General features: G+C 46.3%; 1 protein-coding gene across 3 annotated transcripts; it reads right to left on the reverse strand.

Moving 5' to 3' along the window:
- Positions 1-3103: 3103 nt before the first annotated feature.
- LOC122365840 (kielin/chordin-like protein) lies at positions 3104-25401 on the reverse strand. Of its 3 annotated transcripts, none has more exons than XM_043337431.1 (15): positions 25216-25401; positions 11322-11468; positions 10647-10862; positions 8947-9063; positions 8332-8547; positions 7926-8042; positions 7305-7517; positions 6763-6966; positions 6302-6412; positions 5835-6038; positions 5131-5334; positions 4672-4779; positions 4302-4511; positions 3901-4000; positions 3104-3550 (listed from the first exon to the last, which is right to left on the reverse strand). In XM_043337431.1, exons 1-14 carry the CDS (start codon positions 25268-25270, stop codon positions 3909-3911), a joined length of 2214 nt encoding a protein of 737 aa, XP_043193366.1. In that variant the 5' UTR covers positions 25271-25401; the 3' UTR covers positions 3104-3550; positions 3901-3908. The 3 variants fall into 3 exon arrangements, with proteins under 3 accessions (XP_043193366.1, XP_043193360.1, XP_043193374.1); XM_043337425.1 differs by having other exon boundaries at positions 3893-4000; positions 25216-25339; XM_043337439.1 differs by lacking the exons at positions 8332-8547; positions 8947-9063 and having other exon boundaries at positions 25216-25339.
- Between the last annotated feature and the right edge of the window lie 1221 nt (positions 25402-26622).

Below are 26622 nucleotides of genomic sequence, written 5' to 3' on the forward strand. Positions count from 1 at the left end.
CGAAATCAGCTAAACAAAAACTAGCCTAGAAACATGTTAAACTCGAAAAAGTGAACCGGGGTCATCAAAGGTCATTGAGCTGACCTGACTTTCATGTGACACCCACCCTAATGCATGGGACGAGCATCATATCACATGTTTCAACGCTTGAAACCACTTAAAGACTGCAAACGCGCGGCTAATGCGAGCAGACATATCGCCGAATCGCGATTCGGGCCAAACATGGTCTCGAGAAACAGGTCACAGGTCAAAGGTCATTTGGGTCAGGGTCATGAAATTTTCAGGGTAGGAGTAAAATTGATAAAATCGGGGGTATTGAAAGTTTCGTCGCGATCGGACGGTTTTTACGCGAGTTACTCACGAAAAACCGATGGGGTCCGCTCAACGCCTCCCCCTATACGGGCGAGGGAAAAGCGCAACCAAAAAGGCAAAAATACGCACATGCGATAACCTATACTGCGAAAAAAAGGTGCATCATTTTTTAACGTCGCCGACAAATTGTAATTACCCCAAGCTCAGGCAGCTGTATGGTAGAAAATGCCCCAACTGAAATACACTACGGCGCAAATAAAATACCCTACGGCGGAGCTCGGTTGCAATTTGTAAATACGCGCCCCGTTTACATAGGAGTTGCCAGATTCACATGCCAGCTCGATCTACTTTCAGGTGTTCGGCCTCCGCCATGTCGACAAATGCTGCGCAGCAAATACAAAATCCAGAAATGTGGTAATGGAGTGCTGGCCACCAAAAAGAAAAAGCCTGCCAAGTTTATGACGCTCTTCATGTTATGTAGTTTTGATAATAAACGACGCATGGGCTTCAAATGAATTGTATGTCGTACATTTGGGCATCATATGAGTTGAATATTGCAAAGTTTTTGCCCAACATTTTAGCATAAGACTAAGTTGTTTCAGAGGTGGAGATCTCGGGGGGGGGGGGGGGGGGTCGGGGTGTCAGGACCTCCCTGAAAACGAATTACTGCTATGTAAGTCAACGGTACTGCATCCAGCCCGCCTCCATCTGCCCGGCCTGGACCCCCGCTGAAATTTTGACAGATCTCCACCCCTGAGTTGTTTCCATGAAAACGATGAAAATAAAGCTGATTGTTATGTTCGATGCACTCCTTGCGGCTTACATTTAGCGGATTGCATTTATTCATATTCTGCATTCATTTATAGAAAGATCAAATATATAACACCCCTTTTCCCGCTTACCTTCAACCTCTGAGCAGTGACATTTTCTTGATCGATTCAAAAGGCATGGAAACACCAAGCAGAAACTGAGTGCGTAAGATATTTGGTAGCAGGTATCACATACGCTCTAAATGACTTTCTAAGCAGATTCGAGAGTCAGTACCTAATTACCTCTAATCACGTTGCGCTCATTCATCAAGTCAAATACCTAAACCGATTGGTAGCGTCATCTAGGCGATCATAAGTGCCAAACTGCTAGTTGAAGACTTCTATTATAGATGGCACTGCTAGACAAGCCAGAGCTAAGCCAGAGGATTTTACCACCGCCGTGAAAAATTCCTAACCAAAGGCGCACTCCGGTCCCCTCAACATAAAACTCCCGATATTTCTCTGACCAATCAGAGTAAGCCTTGCTCGGCGCTGATTTGCTAATCAGAAAATGACGTCATTAGGGAGCCACGGCGTTCAAGCTGTTTTGTGGCGGTTCAAGTGATACACTTAGAAGTCATATTTTGATGTTTTTAGAAAAGTCTAGGATGAATGCTTTTATATTTTCAGAAAAGAACCCTTAATGTTGTTGTTGATAAACCCAACTTCGCTATTTTTGCCAATAGTAATAAGCCAGGAAATCATCTCTTGATGGGTCTTCACGCTAAATCTACCACCCCCAACTACGTCATCATCGTTCCTAAGCATGCTGTACTTGGTCATACTTCGTTGCCCAGCACTAGTTAGCCTTGATTTCCGCCAATCAGAGTGCAGAGCTGTCTGCCGAGAGACAGCAGTACTCGATATTAGTGGTGGGCCAAATACTTGTTTTCTAAGATGTTTTTCTTTCAAGCCTTTTATATCTTACTTTTGTTTATATTATATATCGTTTTATATTTTGTTTTTGTAAAGTATATCTGCATATATTGTGATTTATATAGCTTTACTTAGCTAATATGGCAAAGTGTTTACGAGGGGGTGCAGGGAGATATGGCAGCAGATATGGTGCTTGCAAATAGTCTTTAACCCGGTTTACATAGCATATTTGACGAGGCTCTAGCTCGTTAATTTGGCGATAATTTCGTTGCAGTGGTCTTCAAATATTTAGAAGGGATCATTTTGTAAATTGTTAAGCACCATTGGCATCTTTTGCAACATCACGGACGGAGATATAAGCTTGCAACAAACCCTATGTAAACGCGTCTTTTGTACGCATGAAATAGTACCCTTTTTTCGAGCCGAAAATAGCCTATTTATTGCAATTTATTGATGTATTATGCCTGAATTCCGAGAAAGTGGTCTTTGTAGCATTGAATACAGTCACTTGTGTAGTTGCAAAAGGTCACTGGCCAGTTTTGTGATATCTCTAAGCCATCTAGGGAAATGTCTAAATGCTATGTAAACAGGGTTCTTGTATTTAGGGCCTTGGGAAAACCTACACCAATGTATTTCAATATCAATACATTGTCTTATACGATATTGAATCAAACCTCGAGGCAATCTTGTTTTTATGAGCAAACAGTGAGCGTTTTCAGTAGGAACTCATCGCACTCCGTAACTCCGTGAGGACGAGTCGACGGTAGCCCTCGTCGCCCTCTCCTCAGCTATGCGTACATCACGTATGTCTACTATCTATTATTATGCATATGTATTATGTATATCAATACAGTATCGATTATATCAATATAACTATAACGCATGTGTAATGTATCATGTTTCTGGTCGGGTATTCGGTACCCAATAAAAAGTGGCTGACGGAACTTTTCCTGTCTTCTCTTTACGAGCGACTCCATTAGCCAAAACAGTTTTTCTGACGAGATCGAAGAGGTGTGCGTGTACTTTTGCCGATTCTATCGTCAAAAGAAGGGATATTTAAGCGCATTTAGCAGTCCTCTGATTAATGTGGAACACTCGCACGCATGCTCGTTATTGAGAAGTATATTGCCAAATAAATGCCATTCACATATCACGGGACATGAACAGCAAACAGTTCTACAGGGCGTTGCACCATTCAGTCGAACAGGCACATGACAATTAAAATCTTTTCTGACGTGCACCACATTTCTTCAGATGGCCACATGTGAGTGTTCAGAGACACGAATAGTGAATAAGACATCAAAGCACCTTGCACGCTACCGGTCTAAGGCCACACTACTGCACGTACCGATGCCGACCTAAAACATCTAAATGCGACTGTCAGTGGGTGCGTTCGCCAAGGGGAAATGTCACCGCGAACGGCTCTTCATTCGGTGAGCAGCTGCGAGTGGTGACAAACGGTGAGCTCTCACTGGTGAGAACTGGTGAGCGCTGGGCAGCTCCAGTCCGAGGCTGTGCTCGTTCGCCATCACCGGAGGGGCGGCTGGCCGACACTGGAACGGGAGCAGAGGTGTTGCTATACCTGCTATGTTATGTAGTTATGTGCTATGTTATGTAGAGAGTTACGATGTGTTATTTGCCATTGATGCGTTTTAAAAGCTAAGAATCTTAAGCTACGTGCGTGCAAAGGAAGGCTGGCTGGAATATACAACTGCTCACTGCACAGCCTGTATTCATCTCATGGGTTATTGTTAATTAAACTGTAAAATAAATCTCTTAAATAACAAAAGTTGTCATTAACCGTGATAAGGATAGTCCTAATCTAACTGATATGTCGGTAATGTAAGTAGTTTCTGTCCCATTGTGTTATGAATGTAATTTAACCGCTTTCTTACCTGTTTACCTGTGCGATTACAGGATGCAGGCCTTCAGAGTACAGGCGCCACCGCAAGTGCACGTGTTGCACTCTTCCTTGTAAGTAGAGCCGGGAAGGCACTCTGCGTCTGAAATATGATGGCATCGTTGACGTTATCAAGTAGCTTGGTCGTACTCGTATATGTAACATGGCAACATGGTGGCTGGTTCACTGATTTCTGTATAAAAAAAAAAAATAACAAGTAACCGAAATGACGTAGCGATGGTAAGTACATTACCTATCAGGAAACTGAATGTTTTGTGACAAATTTGCAGCAATTAGTTATGACTACCCGCGATGGCTTAGTATTCGACTGCACCCGTATCACGATATCACGACATATGTCCCAGGGTTAAGCTAAATATTTCTAATAAATTCCAAGCGCCCACCTTTCTCCTGGGTCTTGACGATGCCCTCGTGGCACATGACCCTCCTGCCGGCGCGCTGAGGCAGGTCGTCGGCGCCGCTGCAGGTCTTGGGCTTCTCGGCCGTCTGGCCCGGCTTGCAGGCCTTCCTGGTGCAGCCGTAGGACTCGCCTTTGACGCACTCGCAGTCGTTATCACACTCGTCGATGAAGGACTTTCCGTGAGCACAAGCTCCTGAAAAGGCGTCACAAATGCCAGGTGTCACTGGTAAACCTAAGATGCTGGAAGACAGCTGGGTGAATTGGAATCTAAAGTTTTTGGATTTTTGTGTCATTTGGCTATAAGCAGTGCTCACTGCATTGCCAGTAAATACACGTGAGAAAGGGCAGCTTACCTTGCTTCGGAGCGCATTCCTTCAGAGTGCAGCCCATCTGCCCCTGTTCTCCGCAGAAGCAGCTGTTGCAGTCCTCTTTGAACAGTGATTTAGGAATGCAGGAATCCTCTGAGGGAGAACACACAAATTGAACACACCACCATTGGTGGCAACTATGATAGCAGAGTCGTAGACGCTTGGTACACGCTGATAAACTTCTCGTATTGAATTGTATTGAAAAGTATTGAAAATCGGTCCGATAACTTGCTTTTAAGTTCAAGAATAGCTCAGATCACAGCGGTACCTATACCGTTGTCGCGTTATAGAATTATCACAAAATGACGCAAGATGCAAAGCAATGTTGATATTTTTTATGAAGTGCATCATGGGTCCCAATCAGCTTGAATGATCTCCAAACATCCTTTATTACGTGCAACCAAGTGATGCTATAAATTCCTGTCCCATTGTCCGCCTTCTTACCCTTATTCTGGAGCTTGACGATGCCGTCGTGGCAGAAGACGCGCTTGCCCTTCCTCTCGGGCAGGTCAGCGCTGCTCGCGCAGGTCATGGGCTTGGCGCCGGTCTGGCCCGGCTGGCACGCCTTGTACGTACACCCGTAGCCGTCACCGCCGCAGGTGCAGTCATTGCCGCACTCGTCGATGAATTCCAGACCGTGAGGACATTCTGCAAGCATAAATAGTGTTGGTGACGGTGTGAGCCGAGAGTGGCTGTGCTACTGAAGAAACTCCGTTCTAAAAGGGTAAAATATTTCCAAACAAAACATATAATTTCTAACGAGCATGGGCACGACGGATGGGCGCAAAATCGTAAAATGTTGCAAAATATGAGTGGTATGCATCGCGCATCGAGCTCATTCGTCCATGCTTCTTGTTGCCTTCAGTGCTGACCGTCTGGTGTCTATAACACTCAATTTTTGTTTTGGTTAGGCCTCGCGGTCTATTCAAAGTTCAGACCATTTCAGGGTTTGGATGAGATTTGACAGTTCAAGTTGGAGACCTCAGACTGAATCGATGGCATGGCACTGCTGCATAGTGCATGGCATCGGCTCAGCCAATACAGTTGGGGTGGGAACATCTCGTTGGGAGAGACAGCCCCACCCACTCAGTCAGCCGTCCCGGAGGGGTTCTTTCCGAGCACAGCGCGGACGGCGCACGAGCACTCACTGGTGGAGGGTCCACAGGTACTGAAGAACGGCCCAGACTCGGTCAGTACCGTGCCCGGCGGGCACGGCTCGCCGGGCATGACGGTGAGGTCGCCCGGGTTACCGATGGCGCAGGGGCAGTCGTAGCAGTCCCTGGCCTTGTTGTAGGACTGGCCGCAGTCTTGGGGACACTCTGGCAGGCCGTCCTCGCAGGTCACCGTCGACTCTGCAATGTAACAGTCCGGTGACCCGGTCAGCGCCAGCATCTACATACCACAAGAGCTTCTAGTCGCAGAAGTACCCCGAATAGCGGCGGATTTCCTTCAGTGAAAGGCGATGACGATAGGTACTACAATTGCGTTGCATCTTTTATTTTGTTGCTGATAATATCTCGCCTTCAGACACCTAACTAGATATTCTTTTCACTATTACACGCAATTATCGACATGCATCGCGCCAAATCATCTCGACTCCGGTGGCGGAACCCACCCGACTCCTCGCCGACGCAAGCTTTCAGAGTGCAGCCACTCTTTCCAGTGTCACTGCAGAAACATTCGTTGCACTCATCGTTGAAAACCGCACCGGCCAGACAGGTCTCATCTGCAAACAGAAGTATTGGGCTAAATAAAGGGCGAAACGGGCAACTATTTTATAAACTTATCACGGCTCATGCCGGTGCTTCGCGAAAAATGTCATGTTGAGGTGAGAGATTCTGCTTTTGGCTTCCATGTCTAGCGTTATTGAAATGTTTCCCGAAATATTATTTCCAATTTGACCTCAGTCCCAGGTTGAAACCTTGACACAAATAAAAGTTTCCATTTGTGTTTTGTATGCCTTTTGACAGCATATCCTTTTAAAGAGTAAGACGTATTGGATTGCAGCAGCTCTTCCAGAAATTGAGCACACTCTTTCGGAGAGTGACGCTACTCACTGCACAAACACAAACTCACCATTGTCCTGCACCTTGACGATACCCTCGTGGCAGAAGACGCGTCGGTTCGCCCTGTACGGCAGGTCGACCGTTCCACTGCACGACATGGGCATCATGCTGATCTGCCCCGCCCGGCATTCTTTCCGCGTGCAGGCGTACTTGCCCTCCAGGCAGCGGCAGTTGTTGTCACACTCGTCGATGTACTCGTCTCCGTATCTGCATTCTGAGGACGGAGCGGGACCCTCAGTGAGTGGGGACTAGTGAAACCAATCTTGAACATTTGCGAACAGCTAAGTTATGCTCATTGAAAAGCGTATGATTTAGCCGGTAAACATTGCGGCAATTTGGGCTGTGGAGTGAAAAAGCGTGAGAGATTTTGCTTTGCTTATCGCTTATGCTGAATATAGATGTGAACGGTATCCGATTTTCGTAATATCCAACTAATTTTAGATATTTTATGTGTGTCGGGAGATGGAGAATCAGCATTTGAGTAAAGCTACCATCAAAGGCAGTGGGTATAAGAATACGCCCAAATCACTTCACAAATGTCTGTATCCGTACTTTTCTCGTGCAGCTTGACGATGCCGTCCTCGCAGACCACCTCGGCGCCGGCCCGGGAGGGCAGGTTGTCGGAGCTGGTGCACCGCATCGGTACCTCCGGCCGCTCGCCCGGCTTGCAGGCCTTGAACGTGCACCCGTAGAACTCGTCGTTGACGCAGTTGCAGTCGTTGTTGCACTCGTCGATGAAGCCTGGTCCGTATGAGCAGCTGGAGTCTGCCGGAAAAAAATGGTGGATAGGTTGCTTAGTTGTGATTTTAATGGGCATTTAAACACTCCCCTCAGCTTCATGGCAGGATGTAAGAAAGTCAACTCAAGCTGAGCCAGATTAAAATATTGGTAGAGTTGATGCATCACATCCTGATCGCATTTTCGCCTGCATAATAACAGCGGTTTCTGGTAATGATTGCACTCAGATTGTTAATTTACCGAAGGAATCACATTTACTCTACGAAAGATGAGTGCAGGACCTGAAAGAATTCTCGAACAATCAATCCCATTGGTCACAATAAGGTCACAAAGTTCACAACAATCGACATAAACTTATAGTTATGTCGATTATTATAGTTTGCAAATATTCTCGGGCCGAGATTTAGTTTATACCCAACACCTTCACCGACGTACCGGTTCTCAGATCAATGCACGCCCTCAAAGTGCACGCTGCCTCCCCGGAGTCGGAACAGCGGCATGTGTTGCAGTCTTCCTTATCCTTAAAGACGGAGCCCGGCAGGCACTTAGCATCTGAAACAGCAATCAGCTCAATTGCAATAAAGACAGCCAAGAGCTAACATACTGTAACTGTCGCGATCAGCATGCTTCTCTGGGTACTTTGGACACGGCTCAGAATGCCTATAATTTGTTCAGCTTGTTGACGAGGCATGACGGTCTAGAAACAAAATTTTGCTTAAACTATTTTTTTTGGGTAGAGGTTACCAAATCCTCATCAAAATAATTATATGTAAAAAATGTGAATGCCTCAAAGCATTGCCAACTATCTTCAATGCTGAGCGGGTTTAAACGGCTGACCCACCTGTCGGCTGGGTTTTGACGATGCCCTCGTGGCAGAAGACGCGCTGTCCGGTCCTCTTGGGCAGGCCGTCGGCGCCGCTGCAGGTCTTGGGTTTCTCGGACGTCTGTCCCGGCCTGCAGAGTTTCCTGGTGCAGCCGTACTTGCCGTCCGCGATGCACTTGCAGTCGTTGTCACACTCGTCAATGAAGCTCTGTCCGTGCTGGCAGGTCGGTCCCTCTGTAACAATTACACCATCTCATAGCATTCACCATATCGCGCTGAGCGCCGGTATGTTATGAACAGACTGACAATTTATTTAATTCCAATGCACTTTGAGCAAAAATTGATGTTACACAATGGTAAAAATGCGACTCAAAATCATAGTTGAACGTTGTTTGCTCTCTATTTTCGTTATCAAACGCATCTACGCAGTACGCACATAGGTACTTATATTTGCGACGCCCGGTGGATTACATTCTGTTGAACAGTGAATGCCCAATGCCCATCCCAACTATTTGTGACCGGGTCAGTGGTATGATATGACGTGTTGTGTCGACAACCTTGTCATGCACGGCTGTAGGCGAAAACGTCTTTGGTCAGTTCGAATTCAGCGCTTTGTGCTTGCTTTGTGCTTACTGGGTTCTGATGTAATGCACAACTTGAAAGTGCATCCAGCCACGCCCTTATCGGTGCACCGACACGTGTTGCAGTCTTCCGCGTCCTTGAATACAGCGCCCGGCAGACAATCGGCATCTGCAACAACGGTCAACGCGTTCATGTGTCAGCACATTCATGTCGCATTCCCGGCCCTGCTGCCAGGTGTTTTAGGTGAATTCGCTTGGATTAGATGTGCATTGTGCAAAGAAGAAAACAGCGTCGCTTTGAGATACTTACGGAAAACGGCGAGGGGTGCTCAAACAACTCCCAGCACGGCGAGGTCAAATTCGTAACACCCCAGGAGTTGCGGAGCGGCCCTTGCCTAACTATTTAGGTGGAGTTCGATATACTAACTCTGCACATCTTGTCGGCACATTCACCGATTCATTATAGCAAACCGAAACAAAACCGATTCAGCATAAACTGAAAGCAACTTTGATAGGTCATAAGCGATCAGAGAAAATGTAAGAGAAGCAACAGAAAATATAGAAAAAGCAACTGAGACTTCGCATGATGAACTATAGTGCAACTGTTAACCCTCGCCGGACCTATTGGTTTTCTATATACGCGCCGGCCGAGGGGGGGGGGGGGGGGGCGGGTACGACCCCCCCTCGCCGTTTCGCCCCTGGTGGAGCTAGCGCGTCGCGGAAAAAACGAGCGTGTGCGCCGTTACGAGACGCAGAGATTGGTACCCGATTTTAAGGTCCTAGGTCAACCGGTGACCTCTGAGGTCAGGTCAAGTGCCCCAAGGTACGGTTCAGTTTTTGGTGAATAACTTCGCAAAAAACGGCTGCAGAGCGCCGATTTTGGCAGCATCGTGTTCGTCTCGCTCAGGCGCGTCGAATGATATACTTTTTGTCCGGGTCAGGTCAACTTGGGGTGTTGACCTCAGGTCAAGGTCAGGTCAGCACCCCCAGGTCACGAAGTTGGTCGAAAGAGGTCATGTCGCATATCATTCGATTCGGCAGGTCTTCCTGAGTCCATTGGTGGCTTTCCCGACTCGCTAGCTCAATCTGATCAAGAGTTATTGACGAAAAACTAATATGACCTTGATGACGTCATAAATGACGTCACGCAAGGTCAACATTGCAAAAGTGACGCATCTAACCTTGCAAGGAGTGCATCAAATCACGATTCTGTGTGCTTGAGATAGTTGGAGATCGTTCCCGGCGCCAGAATAGCAGTTTGAATTTTTCCCCATTGACTTATAATGGTGAGGTCACGAAAATGACCTGACCTCATATGACCTTTAGGAAAAATCCGAGATATACAAGTTGTGGGACTCATAATGGATACTAGATCCTGCAAGTTTCATTTCCCTGTGACATCTCCTCTGGCAGTGAGGGCGTTGCGAAGTTGCGACATCTGAAGACCGTGCAGAGGTTCACTTATGACGTCATAGGTCAGTGACCTGACCTGACCCAAAATGTGGTTGGTGTCAAAAGATCCGGCTTGGATCAAAGGTCAGGTATGCCAAGTTTCAGCTCTCTATCGCCAGCGTGTTCGGAGCTATCGCGAAAAAAACCCTATGGGGGGGGGGCGGCACCCGCCCCCCCTCGGCCGGCGAGGGTTAACTATAGTGCAGCTGTTAGGTACTGGTATGCTACGTAGGTATAGTCAAACCGGCAAAATCATACTTCTTCCTAAATTATCAGCAGTCTAGAGCACGCGTCACCCACCTGTCGGCTGGGTTTTGATGATGCCCTCGTGGCAGAAGACGCGCTGTCCGGTCCTCTTGGGCAGGCCGTCGGCTCCGCTGCAGGTCTTGGGCTTTTCGGGCGTCTGTCCCGGCCTGCAGAGTTTCCTGGTGCAGCCGTACTTGCCATCCGCAATGCACTTGCAGTCGTTGTCACACTCGTCAATGAAGCTCTGTCCGTGCTGACAGGACAGCGGCTCTGAAACATGCCAATAATAATGCTCATTGCTCATCTTAGGTTCAAGACTATATGCGTAACGATTTCACACATTGGTTATACGGAATTGCTTTATTTTGTTCTAAATCTCCATTGTTAATGTTTGTTTTCAAGATATTTTGAATATGAAAGAATGATGTTGACACACTTGCAGCGAACATGCAATATGCCATGTTCTTCTTCAGATATTACCAGACCAAAAGTACCTATAGCACACTGTGCGGGTATGTATAGTCCTAAGCAGCAAATTACTGCACCATTCAACAAATACCTTATATTAATACGTCTTGTTACCAGCTGAAAAACTACACACACCTCATTATTTTTGCATGTCTGTCATCGCCCGCATCTCTGCAATCGTCTGCCATTACAAGGCGACCCATATCTTCTTCATGGCCTATCCTCGTGTAGGCGGCGAGTGGCGATCGACCCCCTCCTTACCTGGTTCGGGCAGCGGCAGCGGCTCGGGAGGCTGCACCAGCGGGCTATCCCCGCACCTGCAGAACACGCACTTCTCGTTGCGGCTCACATAGCCGCAATCCTGGGGACACTCGGTCTGTCCGTTGCAGAACTCAGTGTCGCTCTCAACTGTAACGATAAAGAAAGGCGAGGTTAGCTGCCTATATTGGTCGATTATTGTGTGTGGATTTTAGTATTTAGTGTGTGGATTAGTATTGTGAGTGGATTTTTGACTACATGATTATTGATTATCATTGGCAAAGAAACGAAACGTAACAAGTGATAAAGACGCAGATAGTGTGAAAGATTCTGGGATTATCCTGACGATAGTGAGATCACGAAAGGTAAATCAATTTCGATTTCGATTCGTACTTTTGTTGGACATTTCGGTGCATACCGGTGAATATCGCATGGGCTATAACATTGTAGCAATACGCGCCTTAAAGCTCTTCTAACCGTCTTGCTAATGCGTCCTTGCAGATAAGGCCTAAGGTCAACGATATGGATTTCAGAATGCTGAATAGAAGAGACAACTCTTCGAAATGGACGTTTTTGTAAGCTACCAACGCTCTTTTCCAATATGCTTTTGTAGTTTCTAATCCAGCACATTGTTGATTTATCCAGCATTGTGCTCCACGAATGAACTTATTTTTTACCTTGAAAGGTCACCTTTAGAATATTGACATCACGTCAAGGTGACCTCACCTGACGTCTCCGAACACGATAACATTGCACGTTTTCCGCTTCGTATTTATGTACTCTCAATAGCCCAATAGCCCTATAGCTCTAGACGTATTCAGGAGGTTTTCATTGCTCTGTGACATGGCTCGATCAAAAGTGATTGTCGAAAATCTGCTGATGGCATTTGAAGAACTAGCATGAACCTCCGCACTGAAAAAAGTTTTTACCATCAATTTACTAAGTTACTAGCTTTGGTAAATTTTACCATCAGCCTACCATCATATTACTACCAGCCTACTATGGTGCTGAATACTATCCTGCCTTGACATGTTGATATTACCATGGTTACGTTTATCAGGGGTGGTTTTGTACCCCAGTTTACAAGGTGGTAACCACCTGAGGCTAGTAGATACCCTCGTAAGCTAATATTCCCTACCATAGTAAAATCAACCTTTCCACGGGCGGATCCAGCAGGTGAATTCGGCGATCAAGTCTCCTCCTTTCCATAGAGGTGTTTGCCAATTTTTGATATGTTGGAAGGAGCGTCATCCAAGGACTAGCTGAGACCCTGAGCAATTAATAGTTTTATGGACGAAAGGCCAGAAATTTCTTGCAACAGTTCCCTGGGTGTGCTTCTGCTGCTATGGTAAGGTATACCATGGCAACACCATGACAACACTACACCCTTACTAACAATCCACGTGCGTCTGACTCTGCTGCAGCGGCGCCGCCATGTCAGTTCCGGCCGCGCGCCGGCGTTGTGAAGGTGCTCCGTGGTTTTAAATATTTGAACGGTGATTGTGTGGGTGGTTAGCGTAGCTGACGGTGGAGGATACTCGGAAATAACAAGTAAGTCGTTGTATCTTCAGCATAATAATACTTATCTCACGAGTGCCATTTCCAGCAAAGATCGCAGCCTTTGTTTCGGTTCATGTTGTTGAATTTCCTTGAGACCCTGTTGGACCGGGTAGGGGGAGGGTGGTGGGGTGGGTATCATTGCGGGCATTTCCCAGCGTCGGAAATCAACGTGTTTTTTTATTTGTTAACCCACGCCTCACTGGGGTATGTGCTCTAACGCGCCCCACAGCACGTTACAGCACGTTACAGTGGGGGGGGGGGGGGGGCTCCTAACTCCGAAACTACTGGGCCGATTGTCAAAATTCAAACGGCCCCTGGTAGCCCTGGAAATATTGTTGAGCGAAGCCTAATGTCATTGACCTCGAGGTCATCGATGACGTCACAGGTCAGGTCAAAGTAAAAATATCAGCGTCTTGGCACTCTGGGCGCCGGCCAACAAATCAGATCAGGCTCATTTTTTGTTTGCACACTCGTGAATATATGCGTAACATAACCTGAGGGTACCGAACTTGTACTTCGAATTTTTCAGGTCAAGGCCATCTCATCCCAGGTCACGAAAGCTTTATATCGTGCATCGGTGACGTGAGACATGTTTTATGGTTCATGTAGGCCATATATATCGAAATCAGTGTTGTATGTGTCAGTTTAGGCCATTTTAGCTGAATATAGCTGAGGTCAGGTCAGGTCACTTTAGGTCAAAAATGGTCAAATTTTGAAGTTGACATTTTTCAACAAAAAAGGTGTTTGTCAGATGAAGTTCACATATATTCAACGCATATGTGTTCAAACACATATAGACCCCGTTTCCATGGGCATCACTGATCCGGATCAGCAAACTTAAATCGTATTATATTTCTCGAACTCTTCGTTACATGATATAATTCCAAGTGGATTAGGCTTATATAATCAGTTAATCCCTTATTTTCATTTTCATATATTGTCTAACTATACTGGATTAGCTAATCCATTTTTACTGATCCGGATCAGTGATGCCCATGGAAACGTGGTCATATTCTGCTTTTTTTCATTCAGAAACGTATATGTAAAAAAATAAAAAATACAATTTCTGAGTTTTTATATTTATAATTTTCAAAATATTCAACATTTCGAAAGTCCGAAATCAGTTTGGTAGCCCTGTAGAGTCCACCCATGCAAAAAAAAGGATCTAGCTTAACCCTCAAGGCGGTGGGGGGGGGCATTTTTTGCATCCATCTTTAGTTTTTTTTTTCGATATATCTCCAGAACCGCTGCGCCGATCTTCACCAAACTTTCAGTACCCTTTTGCACATTGTGACCAAATTTTTTTTCCAAAGGCTATGATAAGTTGGCCGCTACGTCGGAGTGACGTCATTTCTGCCATTGTCGACCAAAAAAAAAAGCTTCGCGGGAAGAGCTGTCAGGTCTATAAATTTGATTATGCATAAAAATGTTCAAGACATGAAATGTGTAGAATTACCAGGGCTACTATACTGTTCTCTCGATTTTGTTTTTGAAGTTGACCCCAAAAATAAAAAGAAATAGATATAATAGCCAAAAAATCCCAAAAGTTTTTCGATTTTCGAAACAAACGGAATATATGTAATAGCCACTATGGACTTCTATTCACATTCCAAGTATTAGATCGATAACTCCTTTTTGCCAAGTTATAACAAAAAAAAAAACTGTTCAAAATTAATGACGTCAAATTTTCAAACTCGATTTTGGCAATTCTAGACCACAAAGCGCAAAACAAAGACCACCATTAGACTCGCCGTGACGAGTGGCATCGAATCAATACCAATTTTATGCGAAACTATCAACTTTGACCTGAAATTTGACCTTTTTGACCTGACATTGACCTGACCTCCACCAGAAAGTGACCAAAAAACCGTCCCTGATGGTCTTATAACCAACACCATTGAGGCGAATATGAAAAATTGGCCATAAAACATGCATCGCACAACCCTACTTAGTAAAGATAGGTTCATGTGCTGACCCTTGGTGATCGGACCTGGTATTATCAGTGACCTCCAATAGCAACATATGCTCGTATAATAGGCAACTCACGCCCTATCGCTGATTTTTGACAAAATGCCCTTTACTCGATGTTGCAGCGCATTCCTTAAAAGACCCGTGAACGGTGAAACATTTTATCTTTGACTTGGCCTGTGATGTCATCGGTGACCCCGAGGTCAATGAAATTGAAGTTCCCTCGACAAATTTAACAAGGCTATCGAACGCCATTTAAATTTTACCGATCCGTCATAGTAGCTTCGGAGATTCGGGGGGGGGGTCAAAAATCCCCCCCCCCTCCCACCGCGCGGAAGGTAGCCGGGAGGCCCACCGCTTGCCGGGTTAAAACTCAGATCTTGAGAGCGATTACCGTTGTTCAATGCTTTGCATCAAAATCGGCCGAACATGATGTCACTCTGGCGTCATTTCCGGCCGATCTATAGTAGCTACGAAAATTTTATTAGTGCACAAGGTGTCAAATAAATTGATGCAGCCGAAGGTCCTAAAAGCTTTGTTTTGATACGTCCAGCGGTTTTAAAGATATTGCGTAAACACGAGAGGGGCTATGAATAGCCCTCCCCACAGTAGGGTGGGGGTTAACCCTCGCCCGTATTGGTGTTTTTCCAGCCACGAACGTTTAAGGGGGGGTCCGTTGAACCCCCTCCTTGCCGTTTCGCCCCTGATTGAGCTAGAGCTTCGCGGAAAAAACGAGCGTGCTGCCCGTGACGAGAGAAAGCCGATGGTACCCAATTTTATCCTAGGTCGTCGGTCCTAGGTCATCGGTTGACCTTCCAGGTCAGGTCAATGACCCAAAAGTGGGGAAAACTGGGACCTGTTAGAACGTCGTAAAACGTGGCTGCTATTGGGTTTTTTTAGGGAACTGATCACGAATATCATGTTAGCTATGATCATAGATGATGTCTTCATGCATTTAGGCCAGGTCGGGTCAGGTCAGGTCAGGTCAACCAGTAAGGGTTTTGCCGGGTATTCGTAGTAGGTGCACTAGGTGGCAACCGCCTCTGACAGCTTCGTAACATGTTACGAAGGCACCAAAACTACTTCGTAAATGTTCATATATGGTTGTTAAATTCGAAATCAGCTAAAAAAAACTAGCCTAGAAAGATGCTGATAAAACTCGAAAAAGTAAACCGAGGTCATCAAAGGTCAATGAACTGACCTGACCTTCTGGTGACCTTGACATCCACCCTAATGCATGGGAGCAGCATCATATCCCATGTTTGAACGCTTGAAACCACGAAAGGACTGCAAACGCGCGGCAAATGCGAGCCGACATACGCCGAATCGCGATTCCGGCCAAACATGGTCTCGAAAAGTAGGTCACAGGTCAAAGGTCATTAGTCAGGGCCATTACATTTTTTAGGGTAGGTGTAAAATTGATTATAACTCGAGGGTACTGAAAGCTTCGTTGCGGTCGGCCGCTTTTTACGCGAGGTATTCGCGAAAAACCGAGGGGGAGTCCGTTCGACCCCCCCCCCCTATACGGGGGAGGGTTAACAAGCCAAAACGTTGCTAATTTTTATTTTGATCTGACCTGTGACGTCAACGGTGATCTCGAGGTCAATAAAATTAGGTTTTGCTCGACAGTTTTTCCAGGGCTATCAGACGCCGTTTCAGTTTTGACAATCGGCCCAGTAGTTTCGGAGTTGGAGCGGGGGGGGGGGGGGGGTTCTATAAATAGCCCCCGCCTCCCCCAGTGGAGTGCGTTACAGAACATACCCCAGTGGGGCGCTGGTTAAGAGTAGAATTTTTGAATTATTGCCAACACTCAACACTGCACCTCATGGCAATTAATTCATTATAGGGCATTTTACCTGAACCAGCCTCTGGCCTAATGTCCCAAATTTGCTAAATTCCTCACCCTACAAATCCCCTGTTCTATTAGATGCTGCCATTTTTTTAAAACAACTTATCTTAAATCCTTGTTTCATCAAACTGGGAGCTAGGTCACGGGACACTGCGAGTCAAGGTGGGAGGGGTAGGAGATAGAGTGTCACTGCAGCACACACAATCAATCTTTCCATTGGTTTATCTTATATCAATGCCTGCTCTTTTCCAGAGCTGGCTTTCGAAGTTCGAACCTTCGGTATATGGCTACCAATGCCCTTGGAGAAGGTGTTGCGTGATAAATCGCTGGAAGGGCGACATTCAACGATTGTGTGAAAAGAGACCGATTGCATTGTGATGATAAAGTGAACTGTAATAATTGTTGTTCATGCGCGTTGTTTGGTTATGTGCAGACGTAACTTTGTTTGTGGCCAAATGCTTTTTATGTGTGAAATATTTCATGTAGGTTACTAGGTAGATGCTTTGGAAAAGTGAAGAGCTGCTTTGTCGACTGCTAGGTAGATACTGTCATGCATGCTGTTGTGCATCAGTAAGTGGCTGTCGTAATGATAAACAAATTTGGCATGGATAGGCTAAAGCACAGCATATGAAGCATGCTGGTTGATGACTAGTAAGATCCTGTTAACCGACTGGTAATATCACAATAAATGTCACATAGTAAACTATTGTTTTACGATGGTTGGCCAGCAAAGCAAAGCTGGTATCCAGATGACAAAAGGATGGTTTTACCATGATAAGTCATTAGTAAGCATTACCAGGGAGTAGCTAACGATAGTAAAGTCCTAGTTTCGTGCTAGTATCACGTGGGTTTTTGGGCATGGTATGACGACATATAGTTACCGTGTTAATACCATGGTAATTTTTACTGGCATTGGTATTCACATGGTTTTACATTCATATTAGGCCTAGTATTTGGGTCGTAAGTTAGTTTACCATAGGTAAGAGGCTGTTCAAAATATGACCACCACTCGAAAACTAACTAGGGTGGTATTTTTCTTAGTAGGCGGTACCAGGATAATACTAGCGTTAGTAGAGCTTTGGTTTCTTATTAGTTATGCTTTAGTTTCAAGGTAGTATGATGAAAAAATATTACCGTACTAAGACCATGGTATTTTGATGAGCATTGGTAGTTGCATAGTATTCCTTTGATATTGGGCCTAGTATTTGGATCGTAAACTGGTTTACCATAAGTAAAAGGCTGTTCAAAATATGACCACCACCCAAAAACTAACTAGGGTGGTATTTTTTTCTTTCAGTGCGAGGGACTGCTGAGCATGCTGACCGGTACCTTCAGTCACGTCCGATCGGGTGATACGTTTTGACGAGACCCTCACATGTATTGAACATGATGAACATTATATGATCAAGAAGGTAGTGAACATCAAGATTCAAGAGCTGTGAAGCCGAAAAAAAAACTCATCAAAAGTGACGATCTCTGAATGACCAGGCACCACTGGACAGCGAACAAAACATTTGACCTTATGCAGATTGCAGAGCTTAGCAATGATCTATCTTAGCAACGCCAAAAACACCTGCCTCAACTCCGAGCACAAAGCCTCTGAGTGTCTCTCCCTGTCTGGTGCCTGACATCTTTACAGCTTGTTATCGTCTGCAGGCACCGGCAAAAAACCGCCGAGAAGAGCCTTGGACACAGCAGCACAGCAAAACAGACTGCACTCTCATTCGGCATTCTGGTTGGAGCGCAACCTTGAATCCCAGAGTGCGTGGCCTCTGTGGCAAGATGGCTATCACTGTGTGCAGAGGTCCCCCGCGGTGTTACTTTGCCCTGAGGCTATTTAGGCGGCGTCCGCGTGCGTCCGATCGGGCCCGCCTGGTAACAGTCACGGCTCGGGCGGCCGGGCTGTCCGAGATCGAACAGAGGCACAGAGAGGCCGGGCAGTTGGACGTCCCGTCCAACTCAGCACAGCCAAGGACAACGTCCACCGGCGGCGCTGGGCCCCAGGCTACCTACATGGGCACCCGGCGGGGCTGGTTATACACCACACACCCGCGTCAGCACTGTGTACTGTGTAGTGTGTACCGAACACAGAGCGCAGCCCACACATGGCGAGTGGGGAGGTCGAAAACAGCGTGACTGGCGGGGGCCGAGCCGAGGCCGGCTCGATCCTGTATGTTCTGTGGCCGATTTCATAAAGCTTGGTAGTATTTTACCCCAAGGTGCATGTTGCGCCATTTAACCCGCGCCCAAGTGTGGGGGGTGTTTGAACACCCCCCCCTACAGTTTTTCCGAGATATCTCAAAAACGGCGGCGCTCCGCGCCGCCGTTTTTGGTACACCTTATCATACATCAATTCTACACATGTTGTGAAAATTTCAGACCAAGGTCATTCAAGGTCAGGTCACCAGGTCACTTTAAGTGACCTCACCTCATAAAAAGTTTCAATGTCTGCCATAGCTACACCGAGTGGCCGATCACTTTGAAACTTTCAGCGATTGATGAGGGTAACTGTATCTATAAAGTGTTTATCTCGGAATTTCGATATCGGTGACCTAAGGTCAGGTCAATTTTGCGGCCTCTCCATTACCTATAAGTCAATGGGAGAAAATTGAAAAGCGTCTGTTTTGCACGAACGCTATTCTAGACACTCTCAAACATCGAGATGTAGGTAGAATTGACACACTGAACCGGAAAATGGCAACTGTGACCCCTCGTTATGTCCCCGAGGTCATCTCAGGTCACGAACAGAATCTAACAGTTTTTCGCTAATAACTTCTGATAGAGGCGTGCTAGAGCGCTGAAAACGCCTTAGATGTGTTCGGCTCGACGTTGCGGATCGACTGATATGCAACATGACCTTTTCCGGTCAGGTCATGACCTTGACCTGAGGTCAAATTTTCAAGTTGACTTTTCAAGGTCAAATTATAGTTCATTCGACGCGTCTCGATGAGAGGAACACGATGCTGGCAAAATTAATGTCATGTCTCTTTTGAGTCAAAAGTTACCGCCGAAAAACCGATTTTCGTAAAAACGGCTATTTTTGGAGTTTTTGCCCTCTGGAGGCTAAACCGTTGACCTGAGGTTAAATCTGAGAACACTACTCAGAAAGCTCTGTAAAAGGGCTATCGAATGCGCTTTTCCGCGGCGCTGTAGCTCTATCGGTTCCCGAGAAAGCCGTTGGCAGTTTCCAAAATGTTGAAATAGTCAACATTTTACCTTTGGTGACCTCTGGTGACCTGACCTTTGACCTGACCCAAAAAATGACTAAAGTGTTTTCGTCCTTATTTTGGACGTTCTTTCGATTGCCGCTTACCGCGTGTCGCTACGTGGCCCAGGAGCCGAGTTAGAAGGGGGGTGTTCAAACACCCCCCCACACCAGGTCGTGGAAAATCCAGACTGACACTGGGGCGCGGGATAGACCCCGGTACGGCTCTCGCGAGATTAAGCGTTAGGTTTTGCACTTTTACATTTCCGGTTATATTTCAGAAACTAATCGATCTACGATGAAGCCATTTTTCACGATCATGGCCGGCTTGTGAACCAACAAGTCGATCGCATCTTCAACACTTAAAAGCTTAAGACGACGAAGACATAGCCTGAAGTGTACAAAATTTTCTAGGTGCAAAACCTGCCGTTAAAACCCGCGAGACCTGTACTTGGTGGCTTCGATCACTGATCAGCTCGGAGGATGTATTATGCACAGGTTGTGTGTCGGTATTCGTTTATTTTGGGCTGTAATTTACCTTTATCTTCCACTTAAATCATAATTAGAACATCAAACGTTTATGTCCTTAAATCCTACATGAAAGTATTCGGGCGAAATTTGCAATCAAAAGTGCGCCCAGCGTATAATACCCTTTTAAGAAATCGGCCGCCTGTGGCACCAGTCAATGTTTGCTTACTCCTCTCAACACGGATTGAGATCCCGGGAAGCCCCCTTTGACAAATGAGTTGAACATTCATTTAGAGAAACACAGGATGCATCGGAGATGGAAAACTGGTTGGTTGATTACCAATGTCATCGCCTCATGCTTACAGCCTGCAGCTAAAAATGCAACAAAAAAACACAGTCGGCCTTCAGTGCAGTGTCTTCGATCGAGAGAAAATGTGCATTGGTCATATTCTACAAACTCATTCCACAATAGCCGTGGTCGAATTCATTTTCGTTGTAAGAACACGTTCCTTTTTTTGTCATAAAATGTAATGACGTTAAAATCATCAATATATAATGTTTCTGAAACTAGTCCCAGGCAGGGGCGGATCCAGAAAATCTCCAAGGGAGGGGCCATTAGAAACCAGGAGGCCCCCCCCATAATCCCACCTGTTGGAGGCCCCATCTTCCCACTTGTTGCCCCCCCCCCCCCCAAAAAAAAAAAAACTGCGTCTATTGAGCTTATCTAGCTGTTCAGGCAACATCTCAACATCTGTGCAGGCTTGGAGGCCCTCTGTGCAGGTTAGGAGGCCCTGTAAAAGTGGTCATCTCTGTGAGTATAAGAGACCTCCAAGTTATGAGCTTTACCAATCTTCTAACAAAGAAGTCTTCTCAGCTAGTCTTCTAAGAAATAACTAAGTGGGTAGGTTAAAAAAAAATCATCGGATTTCGGCCACTTTATTTTCAGGAGGCCCCCTTTTCAGCTTTTTAACTTTTTAACTTTTTATTTTATTTTTGAAAAAAATCGGCCAAGGGGGGGGCCATGGCCCCCATGGCCCCCCCCCCTTGTATCCGCGCCTGGTCCCAGGTATCTACATCGCCTTATCATCATAGAGAAATCGATGTGAACTTCCTATTCTGTTTTATTATATTTCAATTCTTTTGATTTCTAAAATTTTCGTGTGAAGCCTCACATAAATGCACCGAATTCGGTTCAAAGGGATTTTTCCTCAACTTTTTAGAATGCTTCGTTTTTGTTTTGTTTTTTTTTTGTTGTTTTGGCTATTATATATTTGCTTTTCATATTATTTAAATTTGACATCATTATTCATACTCTTCACCTAGGTCACCTCAGGCCTGAAGCAATACCTCCGAAATGCGCAAAAATGTAAAGCAGTGTCCTCACAAAGGCCATTAACGACCTGAGCACTCAGTCGAAACTTTCACTCTCAGGAACCATGGACATCAGGTGATAAGGCAAAGTTGATCACTCCCCTTGTTTGGCACAGTCATGGATCCGCTCCCGCATATGATCGCCGATCGCGGCCGTGGAAAACATGACCCGCACCCCCGCTTCCGGCTATGAGGGACGCGCTGACTTGCATGGCCGTTGGCGGGTACACACGGGCTCTGTTTGATTCGCTGCGCATGACAGCCGACCGGGGCTGGTTGAACCCCTCTGTGGACCATGTACCGCTGACCTCGCGCCGCACCCAGTCAGGGTCACAGCGGGGTGTGCAAATGACAAATAACGACTCGCAAATAGCCAATGAACACCGTGAGGCGGTACCGTTCCGGGCAAGTGCCAAAACAAAGTAATTGTCAGTAATTTAGGCGTAATGAAATTGACGTTCAATGCTGGCCTACCTGTTGACCCTGAGGCAACTTTATTGTCTAGAGCAGGGGTCGGCAAATGGTGGGGCATGCCCCCTTTGGGGGTAATGGAGCCCTTTCGGTGGGGGTAATGAGGGATTCTGAGAAAGCCTATCTTTTTAGAGTTTGTAGCTCCAGTGATGGAGCCATCGTGTCTGTTGCATCCCAAGGTTCAAAGATTAGCCCAGGCCAAAGGCACAGCACACATTGATTAGATACCAATTTTCATGTACCTGCTCGCCTCACCATCTCACCCCTCCGTACAGTCTTACAAAAGCAGCTGCAACTTTTAACCGTCGCCCGTCTGTTGGCGTTTCAACAGCCGCTAACGTAAGGGGGAGGAGTCGATCGGACCCCCGCGGCCTCTCGGACTCTGAGATGGAGCTGTGCATAAAAAAAGACGAGCGTGCTACCCGTGACAATAGGAAGCCGCTGCTGCCCATTTTTAAGGTCATTGGTCATTCCGTCTCATTCAAGAGGGCAATGACAAGTGTCGAGAAAATCGGGACCCGCTATAACTTCTTGAAGTGAGATTTTATTGGCTCAAGATGATCTCCAGAAAAAGCTCATAAGCCAACGGTCATTATGGGTCCAGAGGCCACTTTCACCAACAGAAAAATAGACACCTGCCGGAATTTTTTGCCTAAAGATCGTTTCACATATGGAGCGTAAACGGTAAAGCCCTATCCGCTTACGAGCCCGTCGCGTTTACATCGCGATACACAAATACCCAAAGAGTTCCAGGACGGTATGGAATTTCAGTAAACTTGGTTGTGTCAGCAATGGGGTCTGGTAGGTGGGGGTAATGACCCTGCCTGGGGCCCAAAAAGGGGGCACGACCCCTAATGACCTGCCGACCACTGGTCTAGAGCCAGGTAACTCAATAGTGGTTCAGCGTGTTGTGAGGTTACCATGGCAATGGCGACACCGTCGCGTTTCGTGCCATCGACTAGCACGAGTGCAGCTAGGTGCAAAACAGGATGCAGAGTCTGGTATCGCGCCGGCCCGGAAGTAACGATCGTGAAAGCCAGCCCAGCCCCAGCACGCACACATCATGTTCACGCACACGGCGAGTCGAAACAAAACAGACTTGTTAAAACCGGGAAAACGTTGGAGTTGAAGCATGTTGTCCACGTTTTCCAAGCACATGTGCAAGATGCAAGGGTTTGTCATGGAAAATGAAATATAATATACCTATCACGGCTCAAAGGGTTCCTCAGTAAACAATGTGGTTCCAGTTCTTTGACAACAACAAAACCTGATTGAACACAAAATTGGCCAGAAGTGATTGATCGACAAGGGAACAGAAAACACCGTCCTGCAGGTAAACAGCCGTTCGAGCGTGATTGACCCGTAAAAGTGGTGCTGAATGTTGAAAATATCAGCGCTCCACTGGGCTATTTTGGTAGAATCGAGGTTGAAGTGTGGGGGAGGAGGAAAGTCTGGCGACAATGGCGTGACCAGCCAATGAAATGCTCGGGTGGTTAAAAATAGTCTTCATGGGGACGGGGAATGCCTCGGTCTTCAAGGCAGGTAATGACTTTCATGAGTTTTGGACATCATTGTCGGTTCATGATTTTTTGTAGCATACGAAACGAATGTTAGGTTGCTGTTTTTAATGCCCGTCCTAAATTTGAAATTGTTTTGCCTATGCGCGTTGCACATGTCTTTCATGCGCTTATGGTAACGTTCAAGATTAAGTCGACATTAGCCAAGTCATTCATTCACATTGCAGAACATTTTTTTCTGGCAAATCATTTTTCACGGTTTCGAACGTGAGCCGAGTCGACTTCACACGAACAGAAAGGGAAACTGCTTTCAAGGTCTTCCGTGACCTACGCAGCAACAAGTGATAAGCGGCATTCAAAGAATCGCAATAGATTCCGCCGTAAGCATCGTGATAATTTTTTCGCGAAGGCAAAAAGCGATGCCATTTGAAGTCATCGAAGGTCAAACTTTGCCATTGTTCGACTGACGTTGACAATATGTCACAGATGATGCCATAGATTGCGAGTTAAATATGGAGCACCTTTTGTATAATGTAGCCTCGGCTGGCCTCTTTTTTACAAACGGCTTTGGTATAGGAAAAGGACCTGGAGAATATGACTGATTCATTACATGTCATGTTTGTACAATAGCCTTGCCCCTGTTATAACTATGTCAATCACCATTGCATTTCCATTATCTTTAACAATATTTTTCCAATGATAGTGTTTCCTGTGACCTGATAAGCTCAAATATGGAGATTGAACGCATTTCAAGATCATGACCTACGTATTCCTAATGTGGTATGCTGCGTATCAGTTGCCTTGTCTAACACTTTTCTATGTTTTGTTTTTATCAAAAATTAACGGCCGAAAAAAATGTGAGCTTAACTGACCTTGCTTGACCATCAACCCATCGTTGATGACTGATTATATAAGTCATAAACATCATCAATAAATGGATCACCGCTGCCTTCTATATATGAAAAATAGAACCTTTATAGTACGAGTAATCCACCGAGCGGGTGGGCCGGTCCGAATGTTTATCTGATTAAAAGTGATAAATGTGGAAAATTTCAGATTTATTGAGCTGTACTCACTTACGGATCCATTATGGCGGTCTTGGACGTTGCGGGGGGGGGGGGCGGGGCATACCCCAAAAAAGTTTCTCCAAATTAAAAAAAAAAACTCATCGGATTTCAATTCATTACGCACTGTTGTGCAGTTGAAATCAAACTTTTTCTTATAAAAGCTGTTACATATTCGTTTCATTCTTGAAAAACTGCAACTGGTATTCGATTTCGAGCACTGCGGGGGAGGGGGCATTTACCCAAAATGACTCCCCCCCCCCTGGATCCGCCAGTGACTGTACATATTCTCGATTGAGGCGTCACTGTGTGATACCTGCATTGTTCCCGACAACACTAACTGAAACCTTTCCCAGGGAAACAAAATAAAATGCACAAAAACACAGACTCTATCGCGCTCACATCCCCTGCCACTGCGACTCACCTGGCACCGCCGCGGCGGCGGCGACGAAGCACACCAACAGCACGAGCCGGAGCATGGTGAACCACTGTCCGGCACGGCCCGGGGGTGGCGGCTAAATAGGCGACCCACCGCCGCCACCGCCCGCCACGCCGGCTGGCCGGTCGCCGTAGCCGGGCACCGGGCGGAGTGCGCCCGCCAGACCAGAACAAACCCGAGGGCACACACAGCCAGCCCCACACGGCATTCGGAGAGTATTCCTACCAAGATGTGCTGTCTAAATTGTAAGTACATTTGTCCGCGCAACGTATGGGCCGTAGCTTGGAAACGGACCCCTGTCTTTTTCCCCTCGATATGTTTGAGTTGAACAAATCTAAGGTGCTTTCATTAAGTTCTCTATGTCTCTATGAAATCAATCTCTATGAAAAGCTATGATCGGAAGTTGGATGGTTACCTGTTGTGACCTAACATGGCCTGAGGGGTATAAAGTGGAGTCGGGATCATTGTTCAAGTTTGTCTAATTCAGAATTCAATATCATTTTCGTATACGACATTAAATCCTTCCGGGCGGAGAGGGAATAGGGTCACTTCTATAGGTACTCAACTCAGTTTAACACCTATCATAGATTTTTCAGTAGTGTGGTGTGGTTCAATGCCTATATCCTCTGCTGCCTCTCTCTCTCTCTCTCTCTCTCTCTCTCTCTCTCTCTCTCTCTCTCTCTCTCTCTCTCTCTCTCTCTCTCTCTCTCTCTCTCTCTCTCTCTCTCTCTCTCTCTCTCTCTCTCTCTCTCTCTCTCTCTCTCTCTCTTTCCCCCTTATTGCCTGTGTCTTTCCCGTTTACTAGTGAACAGTTCGCCAGCCTATATTTCCTTCTCCCAAACACAAACGCGTGCATATATTTTCTGGTGGGAGTCATAGCTTCTACACAGACAGTGTGTAACATAAACAAATGCTGGGCAGTCCGAGGCGCGTTAGTCACTTGTTCCCGTTTCCCTCGCCACTGTCAACTGCCTACAGGCGATGATATGAAACAGTCGCCGAACAGAAAGACGCCACCACTCGCCAGCGTACTTATATGTACATACCAGTAAAACGCCTTTTGGGCGAAGAACGAGCGAGCGAGATAGTGAGCTCTGCACGTGCGGAAGGGCGAGAGTGTACTTCAAACGGGCTCATCTGCAAAGCACCTTTCTAACCGGTCGCAAGCGATGTGCCAAATTTTAACGCAATCGGCCCAGCCGTTCCTGAGATCTGGAAGCGGCATTCTGCACGTGCGCACGTGCAAACGGGGTCCAAACTGACTTTTGCACGGCACCCTACTAACTGGTCCCCAACCGTGTACCAAATTTGAGCGCAATCGGCCCAGCCGTTCTCGAGATCTGGGAGCGCCCCCTGCACGTGCGCACGTGCAGTAGCACCCTAACCGCAACA

This window comes from Amphibalanus amphitrite, unplaced genomic scaffold (genome assembly GCF_019059575.1).
Source record: "Amphibalanus amphitrite isolate SeventyFive unplaced genomic scaffold, NRLGWU_Aamphi_draft 000029F_arrow, whole genome shotgun sequence".
NCBI lineage: Eukaryota > Metazoa > Arthropoda > Thecostraca > Balanomorpha > Balanidae > Amphibalanus > Amphibalanus amphitrite.

Coding starts and splice junctions, on each gene's coding strand:
- LOC122365840 (XM_043337431.1), bottom strand. CDS start 25,270: ATGCTCCGGCTCGTGCTGTTGGTGTGCTTCGTCGCCGCCGCCGCGGCG. Junction 10,863..11,321: donor GCTGCCGCTGCCCGAACCAG/GTAAGGAGGGGG, acceptor GGCATGTTTCAG/AGCCGCTGTCCTGTCAGCAC. Junction 8,548..8,946: donor GTGCATTACATCAGAACCCA/GTAAGCACAAAG, acceptor TAATTGTTACAG/AGGGACCGACCTGCCAGCAC.